The following is a 20335-nucleotide window of genomic DNA, read 5'->3' on the forward strand; positions in this document are numbered from 1 at the left end:
CACCCCCGTTTTTCAGCATTACCACCATCTCTTCTTTGTCTCTTCCTAAAAATGGCTGTTTTTCCACCATATATTGTTTGTATTTTGCTTCATTTTCAAGAAACAACAAACAGAAGGGGAGGAAATGCTAAGAAAAGAGGTGTGTTCCCACCTCATTTTGTTTGCCTTTCTCTTCATTTCCAAGAACAGATGCCCGCAAGGGTTGGAAATGGTGAGAAATGGGGTGGAAATATCATTTCTCATAAAAGTATGCAGGAAAATTGCAGTGATAAACTTACAGTGAATTTTTACTATCTATATAAGAGCATCTCACAAAACCATAAACTAATATATGAAACAGGTGACATCTCAGTTCATCGAGTTCCACAATATATATATATATATATATATATATATATATATATATATATATATATATATATATATATATATATATATATATATATATAGAGAGAGAGAGAGAGAGAGAGAGAGAGAGAGAGAGAAAACATTTCCTACACACTTGTGTAGGTAAGTTACCTACACACTAGCTTAAAATACAGGGGGCCCACATTGTTTGGGTGATCCAAACCATTCATTTGAATGGTCCTCACATAGATAGGGTGTCCACAAAAAATCAGATCCATAGGATCATCCCAACCATTCAAACTATGGAGGCAAAAAATGGACTAATTTGTGAAGGTTTATACACGTCCATTTTACCGCCACAAATCGTAGGGTTGGGATGATCCTATGGATCTGATTTTTTGTGGACACCCTATCTCTGTGAGGACCATTCAAATGAATGGTTTGGAACACCCAAACAATGTGGCCCCCACTGTATTTTAAGCTAGTGTGTAGGAAATGTTTTCTCATATATATATATATATATATATATATATATATATATATATATATATATATTCACAAGACCATGTGATGGAGATCGACACCCATTGCGCGTTTATTCTAGTCGGGGTCGCACTTGTGGGCCCACATAAGGATCTTTTTATTTATGTTATGGTTATTTTATTGCTTTTAGGGATATTTATGGGATTAGTTGATATTATTAGGGTTATTTTAGTCTTTATTACTTTTAGGGTAGTTTAGTATTTAAGGGATTCTTAATTTAGTTGGTTTCTTTATTTTAGGGCTCTTAATTGCCTATTTATAGGTAAGCTACAGCTTGTTTTCATAACTTTGAATGATTAATTGAATTGAGACTAATTGAGTGCTTCTTTCTTCCCTTCTATTTCTAATTCTCTTCTACTTCTCTTCTTCTTCTTTTCTTCTTCTTCTTCTCCTTATTTTCTTCCTCAGCCTACATCAAATTGGTATCAAAGCAAAGATCCAAGTCGGCCGCGAATCGCCCAAAAATTCCACAAAAGCTGCTGCCCAGAAATTATACCCGAACACAATAAACGCTTCTCATATTTCAACCATTACCTAACCCACAGAACCTGTAGAAGACTCCTTCCAAACCCTAATCTGAAACCCTAACCCCCAAACCCCTTTCTCAGATTTCAGCCACCTTATCTCCCAAACAAGGTTTTAAATTTCGGCTTCGGTGTCGGTTTCGGTCACCACCGAAACGTTTCGGTTTCAGTATGAAATTTCGACCGAAATCATGTAAAAATATGATTATAATTTCGTTTTTTTTTTAATTTCGACCGAAATGTCTAAAATTCCGGTGTAAATTTCGGCGATTTCAGTGAAAATTTTGCCTATTTCGATGAATATTTAATAAATTTTGATGGGAATTATAACATTTCGGTGAAATTTCACCGAAATCTTGTAAAGAAACGACTTCATGTAAATTTCATTTTGGTCGCGGCCGAAACGAAATATTTCAGCCAAAACGAAACGTTTAGGCCGAAATTTAAAACCATGCTCCCAAACTCTTGAAACCCCTAATCCAAACTCAACCAACCTACATCAATAAACCCCAACCTCATCTTTTATATCCAGAATTCTTAGGCCTAAGCCTAAACACATATTCATCTCTTCCAATAACAGCCCCAAACCCTCTTATTTTCAGCCCTAGCCCTGAAGAGTTGTAGGGAAAAAAATTGTTCTCGGAGACGCCATCACCGGAATCCGACAACCCTTCGCCGAAGCTTCACCGCGTCCGCCGCAACCCTCTATCGCCGCCGGTGTTTGAGGAGAGGAGAAACCCAGCGGGTTTCTATTTCTTCAGGACAAAGAAAACCCAATTGGGTTCTGTTGATCGAGCAAAAAAAAAGGTAAAAGAAATCCCCCCCCCCGTCCCTCGCCCCCATTATAAGTATTTAACACCTTATATTTAAGGTATATTAGCCCCCCAATTCCCCCGGACACCCCCCTCCTTATTCCTTTAAGTTCACGTGCAGACTTAAATCTGTCACGTGAACCAAAAGTTCAAAGTGTTATATTCTCACCCCCTGTTCTTCCTTTGGGCACCCCCTCTCCCATTAGTAATCTCAGATTAAACCCCCTCTTGTTTACCTTCAGGCACCACGCCAAAAAAAGAAAAGAAAAAAAAGAAGCAGAAATTCAATTCTCTGTTTTTCGTCTTCTCTCTTCCTTCTCTCTCTAAACTTTCTCTCTCCTCTCTCTATCTAGTTTTTTTTTTTTTAAATTGACAATTTCATTGATGCTATGAAGATTACATTGGGGGACCAGTGGTCCCAACTTGCATTACAGAGAACCAATTAAGAGTGGCCAGGAGTATACTTCTGGGCTCTCTCTATCTAGTTTCTCTCTCTTGTTTTCAAGCTTCTTCCGCTCGAAATTGGCCCGCGACTTCAACACAAAAGTTAAAGCACTTGATTAGTAGATCACACCCGTATCAGTTTCAGCAACAATTAATGACTTTCAGCACAGTTTCAGGAGCAACCTCGGCCGTCGATTACGTTCCATCTTCCGATCAGCAGCTTCCCGACATCCGATCGACGATCCGTGACAATGCAATTGTCAGGAAGACCACCAGGACTTCTTCGGCTATTCGTAGGCTACCGAGGTACGCGTCTTCATTATTGAATTTGTGATTCAAAATTTCTATTGGTAGATAGCTGTTAAATTGCAAAAGGGCCCACATCCATTCTGTTTTCATCAGACCCTTATTTCCTCTACAAAACAAAAAACCATTTTACCCTGATTTTTCGAACCCCATTTTTACACCAACCTTAAGTAGTTTCATTTATTACGTACTTGTTTCCTTGCATTACATTAGCATAGTTTAGTTGCATTACTTTTAGTTATTTGCGTCGTATATCAGCCAAAACCATTCTTTCCTTACCCGTAGTTCATGAGCATACAAACACGTTCACAAACTAAAATGGAAGAACGAGTCACCACCTTGGAAAATGTCGTGAACACTCTTAGGGGAACAATACAACAAATGGAAGGACACATAGAACAACTAGAAGAGCGCCTTACGCAGTTGACCACATCGATGGGAAAACGCCCTGTTGAAAGTCATTTAGGTGACAGGTCTACCACTCACGTGGATGGCCCTGGGCTCCAGGCAGGCCAATCTGGCAATGCTCTTGGACATCCTGTCGGTCAAGGAGGCCTTCTCCCCACCCCTTAGAGACTTCGTCCCATTGCTAGGGAAAGTCATATGCAGGGCAATGATAGGAGGAATAACCATGTTGGCCAACCCTACCATGAGGGATTTGTTGACGATGACCAATTCCAGGAAGACGACCCAGAGAATTATGTCTAGCCACCTACCCAAACTAGGTATCCAGATAGGCATTTTGCTATTCGACCTCAGAGACAGGGTCCAGATCATCACCACACTGAGCATATGGATATTAGTAAAAAGGTCAAACTTGATGTTCCTAGTCTTGATGGTAAGTTGGATCCCAGTGCCTTCCTCGATTAGTTAGCAGACCTGGAAGACTACTTTGAGTGGTTTGAAATGTCTGACTATCATCGTGTGCAGTTTTGCAAAATTAACTTAGTGGGATCTGCCAAGTGGCATTGGCAGACTGTTCAGAGGAGCTTATGCATTTAGGACAGCCATACAATTTCACGTGGGATGATATGAGCACCAAGTTAAAGGATAAGTACGTGCCCACCTTCTATCAACAACAGCTGTTAAGAGATTTATTAGGTTTGACGCAGTCGAACTCTACGGTCACAGAGTACTTATCTAAGTTTGAAGAGCTTATGCTACGATGTGATGTCTCTGAAGACCTTTCCATGACTGTAAACAAGTTCATACATGGGTTGAGACCTGAGATCGAGAGAGAAGTTGACCTCCATTCTCCAGAGACCATGACGGAAGCCTATCATAAAGCTCTTGAATTTGAAAAATATCTCAAGAACCCCAACCCTAGAGGAGGAACGTCCAAAATGAGAGAGACCCAAACGACTAGATCGTGGTCATCACAGCAGACTGGTAGAGTTGTCCAGTCAGGCCCAGTTGCTTTCAGAAACAACACCAATGTCTCTAGAAGAAGTAATAACTTTGGTCCTGCAGCTAGCACTAATCGGGGTAGAGGACCCGTAACTTCTACTTCTCGTCAAAGACCTGTAACCATGGTTTTAAATTTCGGCCGAAACATTTCGTTTCAGCCGAAATATTTCGGTTTCGGCTACGACCGAAACGAAATTTACATGAAGTCGTTTCTTTACAAGATTTCGGTGAAATTTGGAGAAACGAAATTTGGTGAGGTGAAATTTCGGTTGAAATTTCATTTTTAGCCTTTTTTACAAAATTTCCACCAAAATTTTAAATAGAACCACCGAAATTTTTAAAAAGTCTTCCCACCGAAATTTATGAAAGATTAATGGAAATAGCCAAAATTTTCACTCAAATCGCCGAAATTTGAGACATTTTGGTCGAAATAAAAAAAAAAAAACGAAATCGTAGTCATATTTTTACATGATTTCAGCCTAAATTTCCGTCCGAAACCGAAATTTAAAACGTTGTGTAAAATGACACAAAAGTACATGACAAAGTACTAAAATGACTAGCTACCCTAAAGAAAACAAAATAAATCCTACCCTAAATTTTAAGATTGTGACCTTAGGATGGTCCCCATCATTGTGCATGCATGATAATTTCAAACATACCAAATTTCACATGCAATTCATATAAGTAATGATACACAATACATGCACCACATTTCACATGCAATTCATATAAATCTAATCATGTAATACATAGTGATATACTTACACTTGCAGGTTTGGTTTATCCACTTCAGTCGTCTTGGTTTCGATGGGATGGAAACAAAAACATTACAATTGCTTCATGTCGGTTTAGGTGGAAATTTAAAACTACGGGTCTGATGAGCATCTCTGGATCCAGTGACAGAGAAGCAAGGCACCTATACTCTCAAGCCTTCCGAGACATGATGCATTAATAGAGCTTTCCCTCAAGAATTGTGCCCCAAAGAAACCCACCCGCTTCAGCTACCTCGTGCCCTGGCTCTCTCCGATGAGTCAGCGCCCTTCCATCATTCACACCACCCCTCTAGATAAAACAATGGTACCATTACTAAACAATGTTTATGAGTTTGCATATAGTCAAGTGCCTGTTGCACTTCCAATGGGGTGCAGATCGACATATTCAGTTGAATTGTGTCAGGAATGACTCGTATTTTTTTCTTCTTGCATTTATAAGTCTACACCTTAGTTATAAATTCCATTCCGGTCGCCGTTCTGTTTTGGCTACTGGAACCATTGTTTTGAAAATCTTACGATTTACGGTTCAATTTACGATTCGATTTACGATTCTTAGGCAAAACGATTTGAATCCCATGATGAATCTTAATTTGTATGAATCTTACGATTTTTTATTGAATCTTACGATTCGATCGTAAATCGTACGATTCATACGATTTATGCGATTTATCCAAATTAAGTTTTGTACAAAAGAAAATATGTCTTTCTTTCAAAAGACCTCATTTCCTTTCTAAATTACAAGAAGCCTTTGAAATCCCTCTCATTAGAAGGAAGAAGACAGAGGATTAGGACATCGAACAAATCGAACTAATCGAGCACAGAGCATTTGTTGAGGGCATTACTCACATCGTGGTGGGAGTCGACGTGGGAGACTATCATAATAAGGACAACATCGATTCCCGTCTTTTATGATTGATATTTCTCATTTGATGTTTGAGACTTTGAGAATTGATATGATCATGTGTCTTTTTATAAAGATTATTAACCAAGATTCATGGTTTTGGATGAGACTTAGATGATTAGTATGTGTCAAGTTTGTCAGCAAACAATTTGTATTACGATATTGAATGCTTATCATGGTAGTTTCTGTTTGAATTAATGAATTTGGATGAAAAATGAATAATTGGCTATTTTTATTCTTTAATTTATTTATAATTTTTTATTATACATATTTTTTTATATTTTGGAATGAATCTTACGATTTACGATACGATTTACAATCCGATACGATTCGACCCCAATTACGATTTACGATTCGATTCCGATTTTCAAAACATTGACTGGAACGGAACGTTTCAGTGTTGCGGCCGTTTCGTTCGGCGTTTCGTTCAAAACTTTCCGTTCCGCTCCGGCGAGGAGAATTTTTTTAAAAAAAAAGTTAAAAATATGAAAAAAAAAATCCAGTGGGTATGGTGAATTTTTTGGAATTTTTGTTCCAATCCAGCGAGGGGAATTTTTTGAATTTTTTTCTAATTTTTTGCAAAAAGACGAAAATAGCCCTCCAAACAGTACCCCCACGGTCATAAAACGAGGGTAAATATGTAAAATACACTCCCCAACAGCCATAAGGGTATTTCTATAATTTTTTTGAATTTTTTTTTATTTTTTCCAACCCCATTCCAGCCGGAATAGGGGGTTTCGCCCATTCCGGCCGGAATGACCGGAACGGAAAATATGGAATTCCGGTGCGTTCCGGCCGGAACGGAACGGAATTAATAAATAAGGTCTCCAATAAGAAAATGCCATAAAAAAGGGAATGAGCAATACACAGATCTACTTTAACAACTAAAAGGGACATCCTAGAAATATTAAATTATAATAAACAATAATATTGGTCATATAAAAGATAAATAACTTCGAGTAAAATTTAATTAAATCATAAAGTGCAGCAGAGACCCATGTGAAGGAAACAAGAGGTTACAAAAGCAACCTGCTAAACCATTTCCCTGACCATCAACTTGCACCTCCTCCTCTTCGTCATCTTGCAAAGGATCAGAACTGATAGCCTTAACATCACCAACTGATGGGCTCAAAACTTTAGTGTCCATATCAGAAACGAACTCCTGCATGTGGCATATTCCAAAAATATCACGGGCAAGTAAATTGGAGAAGACAGAAGTAATGCTATAAACGTAGATATCAGTAACTAATCTACATTTTAGATGAACTAAAGCATATGTTTACAAAGGGAAATTCAAAACGATGTAAGAGAATAACTATTATGCACTAAAGGAGAGGCAAAGAAGAACAAGAAATAATCATTAAAGGTCAAAGTATATAAAGATAACCGGAAAAATTTGATAAAAGCATTTACTAGTGTTAGAAGTGTGTAATATGCCTAAGGGCAATTTGGTCTTTGTACTTTTCTCTCTTTCTATAAATACATAAATGACGGGGAGTTCTCTCCAACTCACTAATTCCTCTCATTCTCTTCTTCTTTTCTCTTGCAACATGGTACAGAGGCCTAGGGTTGTCGTGCCCTAAGGACCAACATTGGAAGAGACGCACTCTTCTTTCTCTCCTTCATCCCTTGCTTCCTTCTCCTCCTCCACACCTCCACCATTTCTCTTGGCTCCACCTCCACGCTTCCACGCCCCTCAGTTTCACCTCCACACCTCTCGGCTCCACCTCTACGCCTCCACCTTCATTGCACCCCACACCACCATCTCCTCTTTCTCCACCTCTACGCCTCCACACCTCTATTGCCGTAAACCCTAACCCAACTTCCACTCTCCACCATCTTCAAGCTCATTGCCATAAACCCTAACCTAACCTCCACTCTCCGCCATATCCACGCCCCCAACCGACCACCCTCAACTCAACTCAAACCCTAATCTAACAAGGACCCTCAAGCTCCTTTGTTTTCTCACACTCGGGTTATAAACCCCTTCTCTTCAATGGCCTAAATCATCTTAGGTCCTTTTTTATTCCTTCCCGCGGCTCCGATCTCCTTTGATTGTTTCTCTTCTCATCATTGGTCATCATACTATTCTACATCCACTATGTCTCTTCTACGGAGCAGCAGTGCACGCCACATGTCTGTTGAAATGTCCGAGTGAGGTGTTGTGCCTCCGAATTCATCTCCCAGCCTCTATTCTCCTCCTTGCTAGTGATCCTATGTCTTGTTTTACTATGTCTCTTCATTGAAGCCGCAATACTATGGCCAGGCTCGTCGTGTGATTCTTCACCTCTCTATTATTTATCCTCTGCAATAGTTGTGGTTGAGAGTGTCTCTCCATTTCTATCATTATAGATCCTCATGTTAGTTCGACTCATACTATGAGGTCGATTCCTCCACCTTCAACCGCCTTCTCTAGTTACTCCCCTTTTGTGGAGGCTTCTTTCCCACAGATGACTTCCATCCCACTTCGTGGGTCCACTCCATCTCTCACAGGGGTCCTCCCTCGAGCGCAGTGTTGTATGCAACCTCATGGGTCTAGTGACCCTTCTGTTGATACTTTTATTCTTGGCATGTATGTTGGTGGTCACCATTCTGGCCATGGCAGTGGTCGCTTTGCCAGCACTGTCGCAGGAGCAGTAAAGAAAGAGACAGACTGAAAGAAGGTAACATCGGCTGAAACAAAGAGCCGGCGAAGCCGAGGACTGTAACAACTATAACATTTCTAGGTACCAGAGTAGCCCAGAAAGACACAACGTTTCATACGAGGGTCTAATTTATCGAAACCTTGAGTAAGGTTGTGAACAAAACAACCACAACCAAAGGCCCGTGGAGTAAGAGAAAAGGGATCACAATTAGGATGTAAAACCGAAAAATAAGATTTACCATCAAGGACAGAGGAGGGAAGCCGATTAGCCAAGAAACGGGAAGGAGAGTAGCTAGAAAGGAAGTGGACCCAACAGGGTCAGTGAGAACATGAAGAAGAAGAGGAACCTGAGCGGTGGAAAAACGGGGATTGCTCGGAGCAGTAAAGAAAGAGACGGAGTAGGATGTAGAGGCACAAGGAATGTGTTGGGTACGCACCCGACAAGCACCCAGTAGCACATGCTCTGGGCAGAGCAAGGGGGACGGAGTACTGGATATAAGGCATAACACGTAGCCACAGTATGCCCCTCCGCCTAACAATGAGTGCAGTAGGGGGCGCCCACGCCTAGCAATGACATGGTCGCCTGCAGAAATTGGCCACGAACACTGTCTCGGTTGCCTTGACCTGCCGTTTAGTGTTATATTGTTCTATGGTCTGTATTACAACTTTCGTTGCAACATTTCACTTAGTGATTATCCCCTGGTTATATGATTATGCAGGATATGGCTATTGACAAAGCTATTGTACAACAGGCAGTTCTTATTTCTTTGTTGCTTACATCTTCTTCCCTGGCGCGCTTTCTTGTTTGCTACCGTATAAAACGGAGAGAAGATCATCGATGCTGACTTGTAAAATCTTGTTCGTGACTTTATCACTGACTTTGTCGAGGACGTGGATCGATCATGACGAGAATCTGATCGTCCTAAGAAAGCCTTGTTCTATATGACATCCAATGCTAAGCTAGGGATCAATACGGATCCCTAAACCTAAGTATGGGAAGAGGGTTTGGAAGCATTTTGGAGGACCTTTTGGGAGGATCATTAGAACACTATGCTTGGTTGTCCTTAAAAATCCCTATCTCATACTTCCTATAACCCTTTTGAATGAATGGGACACATCTCTCTCTCTCTCACGAAGATCTTGGTTGTCCCACATACCCTAAAATAAGCTAAATAGGATTTTTGACTCTCTCTACACTTTCAGGCTTTATCGGCTTACAGCTGTGCTGGTGAAGGCGGAGTTCATTGATCTTGATAGCATGTGAGTCTATTGTGCACACTTTATTTCTTGAGAACAATCCCCGTTTTTCCACCCCCAGGTTCCTCTTCTTCTTCATGTTCTCCCTGACCCTGTTGGGTCCACTTTCTTTCTAGCTACTCTCTTACCCAGAAAGTTATAGGTGTTACAGTCCTCGGCTTCGCCGGCTCTTTGTTTCAGCCGATGTTACCTTCTTTAAGTCCATATCTTTCTTTACTGCTCTTACTGAGAGCAATCCCCGTGTTTCCGCCCCTCAGGTTCCTCTTCTTACTATTCTCCCTAACCCTGTTTGGTCCACCTCCTCTCCATTGCGGGTGACTTCGGCTCCTCTTCCTATTCTTCCTCCTGTGCTGGTGACTTCGGCTCCTCCTTCTGCTCCTGTGCCGGTCTATCAATGACGCCTGCGGCCAGCTGTTCATCACCCTGCGCCCGAGGCAGTGTCTTCTCAGCCAGAGATACTGGATCCTCCATCTCAAGTACCTCCTCTTCCCTCTTCTGATGTTCCTTTAGACTCTCCTACGGCTTCCCACAGTCGTTCTCGTTCTACCGCCCATCATATTTCCCATTTTGTATCCTATGATAATATCACTCTTGTTTTCGTAGATTTGTCTCTTCTTTGTCTTCTGTTTCCTTGTCGTAGCCTGTGACAGATCCTGGTTGGCACGCTGCTATGGACCTTGAGATGGATGCCCTTACGACCAATCAGACTTGGGATTTAGTTTCTCTTCCTTCAGGTGCTCAGCCCGTGGGGTGTCGATGGATTTTCTCCATTAAATACTTGTCAGATGAGACAGTTGAGCGCCTCAAGGCGTGCTTAGTTGCGAAGGGGTATACGAAGACCTTTGGCATCACTATACTGAGACTTTCTCTCATGTCGCCAAAATTCCATCCGTTCGTGTTGCTTTCCTTGGCCGTTAATCATGGTGACCTCACTGAGGAGGTATACATGGAGCAACCTCCCGGGTATGTTGCTCAGGGGAAGAGGTCCTCCTCAGTTTGTTGCCTGCGAAAATCTCTCTATGGCCTAAAAAAGCGTCCTAGAGCATGGTTTGGGAGATTCAGTGATGTTGTCATGCAGTTTGGCATGAAACAATGTGTTGTTGATCATTCCGTCTTTAGCCATTGATCTGCTATTGGGTTTGTTCTCCTTATAGTATATGTTGATGATATTATCATTAGTGGCAGTGACTCAGTTGGTATACAGAGGTTGAAGTCCTTGCAGAAAGAGTTTGCCACCAAAGATCTGGGTCGCCTGAGATACTTTCTTGGGATTGAGGTAGTCTATTCCAGCAGAGGCCTTTCTCTCTCACAAAGAAAGTATGTGTTGGACTTACTAGATGAGACAGGTTCTCTTGGGGTGAAACTGGTTCCTATGCCCATGGACCCAAATGTGAAACTTCTTCCAGAGAGGGAGAATTGTTAAATGACCCAGGCAGGTACAAGAGGTTGGTTGGCAAGCTCATATATCTCACAGTCACCCTTCGAGACATCTCTTTTACTGTAGGAGTAGTCAGTCAGTATATGAGCTCCCCTCGTACCTCTCACTGGGTGAGAGTGCTTCAAATTGTCATGTATTTGAAAGGTGCTCCAGGGAGAGGCTTACTGTTTGAGAAGCATGGTCATGATAAGATAGAAGGGTTCATCAATGCATACTGGGCAGGATCTCCAGCCGATAGGAGATCTACCAGTGGATATTGTACCTTCGTAGGAGGTAACTTGGTATCATGGCAAAGCAAGAAACAAGATGTCAGCTAAATCCAGAGTCGAAGTCGAATACAGGGTCATGGCTCACACGAGTGGAGAACTCATCTTGCTGCACTCCCTTTTGTCATAGATTGGCCTCAACCCCTCTTCTCCTTCTCGGTTGTATTGTGGCAATAAGGCTGCAAGTCACATTGCTACAAATCCGATCTTTCATGAGCAGACTAAACACATTGAGGTGGATTGTCATTCCATCCGTCATAGAATCCAAAAGGGCGAGATACACACAGTTTTGCCTAGATCAATGGATTTGCTAACTGATATGTTTACCAAGCCATTAAGTAAGGCTAAGTTGAATGACATTTGTAACAAGCTAGAAATGTATGATACATACATTCCAGCTTGAAGGGGAGTGTTAGAACTGTGTAATATGCCTAAGGGCAATTTGGTCTTTATACTTTTCTCTCTTTATATAAATATATAAGTGAGGGGGTGTTCTCTCCAACTCACTAATTCCTCTCATTCTCTCCTCTTCTCTTGCAACAACTAGAATAAGAAGGCAACAAGATCTAAATAGGGCTTTAAATCTTCAAACTACAAGAAATAATCATTAAAGGTCAATGTATATAAAGATAAAAAAAGGGACGCCCACGCACGAGGCTCTTGCCATTGCAATGTAAATAAAGATAACTGGAAAAAATTGATTAAACCATTTACTAGCATAAGAAGGAAACAAGATCCAAAGACGGCTTTAAATCGTCAAATTATAAAGACTACTTAGGTCTTTAGCAATTAGTCAGATCCACCGATAGCATGTAGCTAGTGTGATGTACGCCTCAAAGAACCATCTGCCTAGAGGGAACAATAGCAAACAAATTGATCATGGCATAAGACTGCCCAAGATATATCCAACACCGAATCCCAATGAGCTACAACTGAAAAAGACGATTGGGCATAATAAATCATCCATTTGACCAATCTTAAACATTAATATCATAAATAATTATAAGAACTTTAAAAAAATCTCAAAATCAACAGCGACCAACACTCTTGTAAACAGACACATTTGGGTTTGTTTTTAATCACTATAAATTACAATTTGGCACCTAGAAATGATCCAACAATCGAATAAACTTAATCCAATAGATGCTTTACGTGCTTCACCATTAATTTCCTATGCTTTCAAAAAATAGCGAGTGAATTTGTATACCATCGACTAAATAAAATTTAAGGGCACGCCAAATCTTAAACTGCAGTTCAGGAAAAAAAATCCTTACACTTGATAATCATATCATAGATTAGCAAAGAATTTAGGAAATTAAATGCATACCAAAACATATCATTTCAGAAAAAAAATGCATACCATAACATTATCTCGGGTGCCTTGGTGTTGATCAAGCTGCAACTGTTTCAATTCTAGAGGGTCCACCTCCACTACTGCAGTATCAGTACCCACCATGCTTTCTTCCTTCACGTATAATACAATGATTCTTCGCTAGTCAAACCTGGAAATATAAAAGAAAGAAAATGAAAAATATAAAAAAGCTTGTATTTGTAGACCATGTAAAGGCAACTACACAATAAGATGTAACTGTATATAAACTAGTAACTAAACACAGCACAGGGCTTTAAAATAACAACTTGTTTTCAGCCAAAAATGCACAAAAAAATAGACATTTGAAAGGAGGGGTAGCAGACACACACACATGTTAGCGGAGACTAGAGAGTTGAGTCAAATAGCTAAAATGCACCAAGCAGTGTAGAACAAATACAAGTTGTGTTTATGGTATCTAAATATTGTTGACGAATTGCCATATAATATATGCATGATGTATAAATTCTATTAATTAAATTGATAATCAGAGCTGAATTCTTGAATCATAATAAACATGCTGATCATAGGCCTGTGGCAATAAGATGGTAAATTCACAACTTTTCAAAAAAAAAAAAAAAAGATGGCAAATTCACTAACGCTTCAGAAAAAAAGTAGATATTTCAACAATATGACAGTTTTCTAATGTTAAAGGATTCCTACTATGAACTTAGGGTATAGGTGACCAATTGTAAAAATAGAAATTTAACAAATACATGAAAGATTTCCAAAATCAAGAATCGGGGTTTTCATCTTGTTTTCATGCACGCATGCTTCGTATGGCGAGCAAGAGAGAGAGAGAGGCCACGACCTTGTGGGCTTCACTAACAGTAAAGGGGGCTAAAAGTAGGGTTGCAACTCGGGTCGGGCGGGCCAGGTTTTCTAAAACCCTAACCCTACCCGAGAAACTATCTCGGGTCGGGTCGGGTCGGGCTTTTTTTTGGAAAACCCGGGATTCTTAAACCCGGCCCTACCCGAGGTAGTTTCTCGGGTCGGGTCGGGCCGGGCCTGGTTTTTCCATCATCGCCTTTTTTTCCCATTGCAATGCAAATATCAGTAGCCTATAGAAATACAAACAGGCAATTTAATGAGAAAAAGAAAGACTACTGCATGCTTCAAACAGGCAATAAATACATGGCAATGCAAATAGGTGATAGAGAGGGGTTTTGGCATTTTTTATACATTTATACATGAAATTTCAATGTGTAATCCAAAGTTCAGAACCCCCTCATGCCGACATTAACAGGTGCTAGAGAGGGGTTTTGGCATTTTTTTGACAAAAAAAAAATCTGAACCGTAAGATATGATTTTTGGGGTTTTCCACAAGAAATGTTTTTTTTCTACAATCCAAACAGCGACTATACATAGAATATTGTGGCAAGTGTAATAGGTGAAAGACAATATGTTGCATCACCATGAGACCATGAACTATAGCTGTGTTTGAATTGCCAGAATAAAGAATCAGAATCAGCACCCTAGTACATTTTTACGTGGTAAACGAAGAGGAAAAAATTGAACTTAAGAATTTATTTAAAAAAATTTCAAAGAAAATTTCATTCTGACCGGGGCAGAATCAGAATACTACTTTTTGGGATAGGAATCAGATTCTGACATATTTAGCCCCTTTCATTCTGCCCCCTTGTTAAGCCTTCCCACGCAAGCTCATTGTAATAAAAAGAGTTGATCACTACAGGATAGTGAATCCCACCTTTGATTGATCTGGACCATCCATTTCATAAGCCTTGCTTTGAATCTCCCAGACCCAAAAAAATCCAATCATGCAAACTCAACCAAGAAGCACAAACCAAATCAAAATCTAAAGAAACAGTGCATTGTTGCTTGCTAAGACCAAATTTTAAAACCTCAAATGAAGGATAGTGACAAAATCTAAAGAAACATGTATTCTTAAATCCACAACAAACCTATAAAGGATAGTGACAAAATTGAAGAAACCCTAATCTTAACTTCTTGCCTATGCTATAAAGAAACCTTGATTCTCCTCCAAACTGAAAAAAAAAACCAAAAAACCCCCTTCTCGCGTCTGCTATGAGAGAGAGAGAGAGAGAGAGAGAGAGAGAGAGAGAGAGAGATACCTTGGTCTAAGTTGAGGCCGGAGGCGGTTCTCGTCGTGAGATGAGAGAGGGCAGAAGAAGATGAAAGTCAGAGAGAGGGCTAGCCGGCTAGGGTTACTCTTTCTCCATTTTCGTTCGTGTCTTACACTCTTGTCTTAGTGAGATGAGAAATGAGAATTACTAAATTACCCATATCAATGTTAGTATTTATAACTTATACCATTACAAAATGGAATAAATGCGGGTTTTCGGGTCGGGCCAGGTTTTCCACCTTTAAAACCGGCCCGACCCGAGAATCACTCGGGCTTTCAAAAAGTAAACCCGGCCCAGCAACTTACCCGGCCACTATGAACCCGACCCATGCTTTTTTCGGGCCGAGTAAACCCGACCCAAGTTGCAACCCTAGCTAAAAGGGATTTTTTTTTTTTTTTTGGAGGGGGGGGGGGGGGACACCTAAACAAAGCAGTAGGGAGAGATAGAGAGAAGAAGAGGGAGAAAAAACTAGGGAGAAAGACGAAAAGAAGAGGGAGAAAAAACTAGGGAGAAAGACGAAAAGAAGAGGGGAGCAGGGAGAAAGAACTAGGAAGAGGAGAGAAGAAGAGGAAAGCTTATCGGCATCGGAATCTGCGAGCACGAGCGGATCAAGCGGCAACAACCACGATCGGAACCGGCGATGGAGTTTTTTAGCGGAACCCACAACGGCGACTACGACCGCGAGCAGGTAGGAGACGAGCTTCCGTTTTCGTGTGCCTTTTTTGTGCCCTCGATAAACAAGAAGAGGGATTTTAAATGGCCACGTCATGACCGGGAGAAATCCCGTAGGATTTTTCTTCAACGCTATTTTCATGGAACTTAAGCCATGTTTGAATGTAGGGATTTTAGTTTCTTAGAAAAAACATTTCTTGGAATATGAGAAATCCAAGGTTTGGTGAACTCTTTTAATGTGAATTTTAAAATTCTAGATCAAACTTTTCCTAAAAACTAGACAAAAGAGAAAAACTAAGTACACCACTCATTTCTTTTTCCGTACAAGGTCAATGATCATTTTTCGAGGATCGCTTCTTCTTTTTTTGCTGCAACCATCTCTCTCTTGGCTGAACAAGTCCCTTCCAGTTTCTTCAACGAATCCCGCCACTATGCCCGAGGCCTCTCTACGGGTTGTCTTGAAAAATAGGTCGCCAGGAGCGGCCACAATCTGTAGGGCGGTGAGGGGAGACCAAGCTTCAAGGGCATGGATGTTAGGGCTTTAATTCAGCGGCCACGATCTTGAAGTTTGAAGTTGCATAAAGTTGCATAATTCTAAATCATCAAGTAAGATGACAAGCCAACTTTTTTTATCTTATATATGCAGGTGAAACTTAGGGGTGTCAATGGACCCAGGCAGTCCGATGGACAGGCCGAATCCAAACCTTAATAAACAGGATCTAGGCACATGAGAAGGATCCATGGACATATTATGGATCCTCTTCGTAAGATACGAAAAATTTCGGATCGTGATCAAGACATGGCAAAAAAATCCGATGGATAGTCACAATCCGAAATCCTTTTACTAAAATACCCTCAAAATATTTCTTATATTAATACTTAAAGGAGGGGTATTTTCATAAAAATGAACTAAATATTACTTAGCTTACAACTTTCCACTTTCCCCCTTTTCCAGGCAGCTTTTTCTATTCATATCCTCTGTCGGTGTTTCTTCCTGTAAACTTGCGACTCACCTTCAACAAGGATTAGTTACTCAAAAGTTTTATCATCGCGCACCCTCGAATAGTGGAGTTCTTTTCAACAATAAATCCTATTCTTCACTGAAATCATGGGTTATTATTAGATATAGTGACTAATTCTTTTCTAAATTGAGGAAGTTTTGGAGTTCGTTTCAAATGAAGAAGGCTGAGAAATTTTGTTGTTTTGTAAGTAGGACCTACTAGGACACTCCGATGGACGGTCCAATTTGAAATGGATCATGACCGGGACACAAGAAGTAGGATCCGAAGAACACTCCGAATCCGATCCGACCGATAAGGGATTTGAATGGATCGTGACTAAGACATAGGTGGATCCGATCCAAAGTGGATCCGTTGACACCCCTAGTGAAACTAACCATATAGAAACCAGTATTTATGACTTTCCAAATTCAAGCGTACATTGAAATCATTAATTCCATGTCCAAAAAATGGTAGAAACCAAAAAAATATTGGTGCCACAAAACTCATAATTCACAAGCATGATTTTTTTTTAAAAAGAAGAAGAAGAAATGTACAAACCTGGTGTTTGGGGTGGCGACACTTGATGGCGCGTGTGCTCGCTATTATCCCCACAAATACATAGAAGAAGAATGAATAACATGAAAAAATCACTAACCTTACATCTGTAATGTATAATTTCCAAATATTCAGTGTAACGAGCCCAGACACAAGAAATGAAAAGCTAGAATTGATGTGATTATTAGATATGCAGTTGGACAGGGAGTAGATCACTGAGAAAGAGGATCCGACCTTTCCAATTGTCAAAAGCTAGTTCTCTTGAGCTTTTTTCCACATTTTAAAAGCAATTTCATATCAATTCTAAAAAAAGGTCATGCCATGTACTTAAGAATAATTACTACAGTGATAAAGATATTGCTTGGGAATAACAAGTAAATGGTATTAGTTGAAATGTTCTTGGGCATTTAAGAGACAGCAACAAGCCACTTATTGTTCAATTACGAAGTTTTCTTCTTCTTCTTTTTTCAATGCTCTGCTATCTTTTTCGGAAAAAAAATATCCTTAATCATGTCCTTTCTTTATGAACCTGCAGATGGCCCCCTTTGCAAAAGGATCTCCATTGCCTATCCGTAGAGCAGAGTCCTTTAGACTTGATTGAGCTCTTCAATTATTGGGTTTCCCCCAACTGTAAAGATGGTGGAGATGGGCAAATCAGTTATGATGGTGTTTGGTAAGGGCACTTAACAAAGTCAAGAATCAAGATCGGTATGAGAAAGCCAGCTGTATTGGATTATGAGCTTTTACTTCCAACTTTTCGGCCTTCAGAGGAGGAGAAAAACAGAGAAAGGAAGCTCTGGTATCTTGATTACTTTGAAGACAAACCCAATCCAGAAAATCTAATTCACATGAAGGAGATAATGCAATACTCTAATCCTAACCATTTATGTAGGAAAGGCATGAAAATAGAGGTTTCTGCGGTATCTTTTCTGGAATCAAATCCATTTCAAAGTTTAAGAGAGGAACGATGGTTGCTTAGTTGGTTGCTTCATGATCATATATCGCTTAGCTTCACTTCTAACCAGTTTCACTGTTTTAGGACCCACAATTTCTTATTTAGTATATCCATGGAAAGGCAATGTGGGTGGGTTTGGTAATGTGAGATCTTGGCCAATTTATTGAATTTGATGAAACAGAGCTTGGTGTGTCTCCACTTGTCTAAAGACAACATCTTTTTTCCGAATATCAGGTCTAAAGACAACATAATATATTAAATACTACCTTATATTTACTATAAGACAACATCTTATAGTAAGTCTAATTTTTTGAGTAGCACTATACAGCTATTGAATCACTTTAATTACCCAATGTTCTAAAAAGCGTTGGGCGGCTAACTGGCCTCCCAGCGCCCAGGCGTTTTGAGGCGTTTTTCATTTTTTTTAAGATATTAATATATTTTCATAATATCTTGCAATTTTTTTATATAAAATACAAATACTTAAATACATAACAATCCAAACCATTTTATGCATAAAGCACTAAACATTAAATAATAACAAAAAGTCAAAAACGCCCAGGGCCTGGGCAGCCGCCTAATAACGCCCAGGCGGTGAGACCCCTTTTTTAAAGGCCCAGGCCTGGGCGGGGCATTTTTTCTGCGCCCAACGCCTAGGCAGCCTAGGCGGCCGCCTTTTAGAACAGAGTTTAATATAAGATGTTGTCTAAAGAAATACTATCTTATATTAAATTCTCTCTCTCTCTCTCTCTCTCTCTCTCTCTCTCTCTCTCTCTCTCTCTCTCTCTCCATTGTCTTCCTTTTTTTAACATCTATAGTGCTACTCAAATGCAAGGAAAAATGAGTTAAAAAGGCTACTTTTGAACCCAAACATTTCAAATTCCTATTATACCTAGAGATGTTAAAAAAAAAAAAAAAACCAATATTATTAGTCACCTTCACGGAGCAGTCCCAGAAGCAGATGTTCTGATTCAATATAGTTGTGACCTGAAACATTACATGGTTTTGCATTAGTGCATCCCTTAAGTAACTCAAAAGTATGTTAATTAGTGGGTTCCCCTCAGTGAAATCATACAACCAATCTTAGGGTTTTACATATGGAAAGAAAATGGCCATAAAGGAGATAGGGGCTTTTGATAGGAAAATTAGGTGGTTCTCTTTGTTCGACGATAGCAAATATAAAAGAGAAGAAAAACCCTAATCTCTTCTATTTCCCGAAGTTTTTTCTTTATAAACCTAAAGGGGGCTTTTCGAAGAAAAAAAAACCAGAAGAGATAAAATAAGAAGATATATCGATCGTACCTTGTTGTCTATGCGTTGAGGAAAGGGTTCGGGGAAGAGATGCAAGAAGGAAGAAGAACGGCCAGAGAGAGTGATCAGACTCGGTGCGAATGTAAGTTTTTATTTGAGAGGAAAATTTGGAAACCTCTATAGATCGGAGGGCTATGATCATCCTATGGAAGTGATTTTTGGACCAGATCACATGGACGGTTTGGATCATCCTATGATGTCAGTATTTTTTGAAAAATAAGGGACGATAAGGCTTTGGAGACGATAAATTCTCACCCCCCTTACGATAATTCGCACTCCTCATTTATTACTTTAATTGTAGGGTTGCAACTCGACCCTAACTCAACCCGAGATAGCATTCCCTCAGCTGTAACCGGACCCAACCTAAGCCTCGGGTTGAGGATGGTCAACCCTAATCCAAATCGGGTTGATTTGGGATTGAGTCAGGTTGGATTTGGGTTCATATAGGGCCGAACAAACAAAAAAAATACAAGAAAAATTTATATAATCCTAAGAAAATCATGATAAAATTAGAGGACGGAGGTCGGGTTCGGGTCAGGTCAGGTTGCCACCCTAACCCAACCCGAAATTAAATCGGATTAGCTTTTCCCAACCCAAGCCAAAATTGGGTTAAACCTGCCGTGTTCGGGTTGAGCCCGACCCAAGTTGCAGCCTCTAGTTAATTGTGACAAACCAAGTTAACAACGGTGCGAATTATCCTAGAG

At 40.1% G+C, this 20335-nt stretch overlaps 1 protein-coding gene across 4 annotated transcripts in view; it reads right to left on the reverse strand.

Annotated features, from left to right (window-relative positions):
* Positions 1-19728, reverse strand: part of LOC143848025 (methionine aminopeptidase 2B-like) — a 50077-nt gene extending 30349 nt beyond the window's left edge. The window contains exons 1-5 of one of the 4 annotated variants that reach the window (XM_077356795.1): positions 19623-19715; positions 19257-19307; positions 17369-17409; positions 13024-13165; positions 7088-7220 (exon numbers count right to left, since the gene is read on the reverse strand). In XM_077356795.1, the coding sequence (XP_077212910.1) occupies positions 7088-7220; positions 13024-13119 (229 nt within the window). In that variant the 5' untranslated portion in view covers positions 13120-13165; positions 17369-17409; positions 19257-19307; positions 19623-19715. Of the gene's footprint in view, positions 1-7087; positions 7221-13023; positions 13166-14617; positions 14788-17368; positions 17410-19255; positions 19308-19622 lie in introns of those variants that run through there. The other 3 variants (XM_077356794.1, XM_077356796.1, XM_077356797.1) reach the window with 3 other exon arrangements.
* Between the last annotated feature and the right edge of the window lie 607 nt (positions 19729-20335).

This window comes from Tasmannia lanceolata, unplaced genomic scaffold (assembly GCF_043159265.1).
Source record: "Tasmannia lanceolata isolate RefF3 unplaced genomic scaffold, GAP_Taslan_0.1 ptg000016l, whole genome shotgun sequence".
In the NCBI taxonomy this organism is placed as follows: Eukaryota; Viridiplantae; Streptophyta; class Magnoliopsida; order Canellales; family Winteraceae; genus Tasmannia; species Tasmannia lanceolata.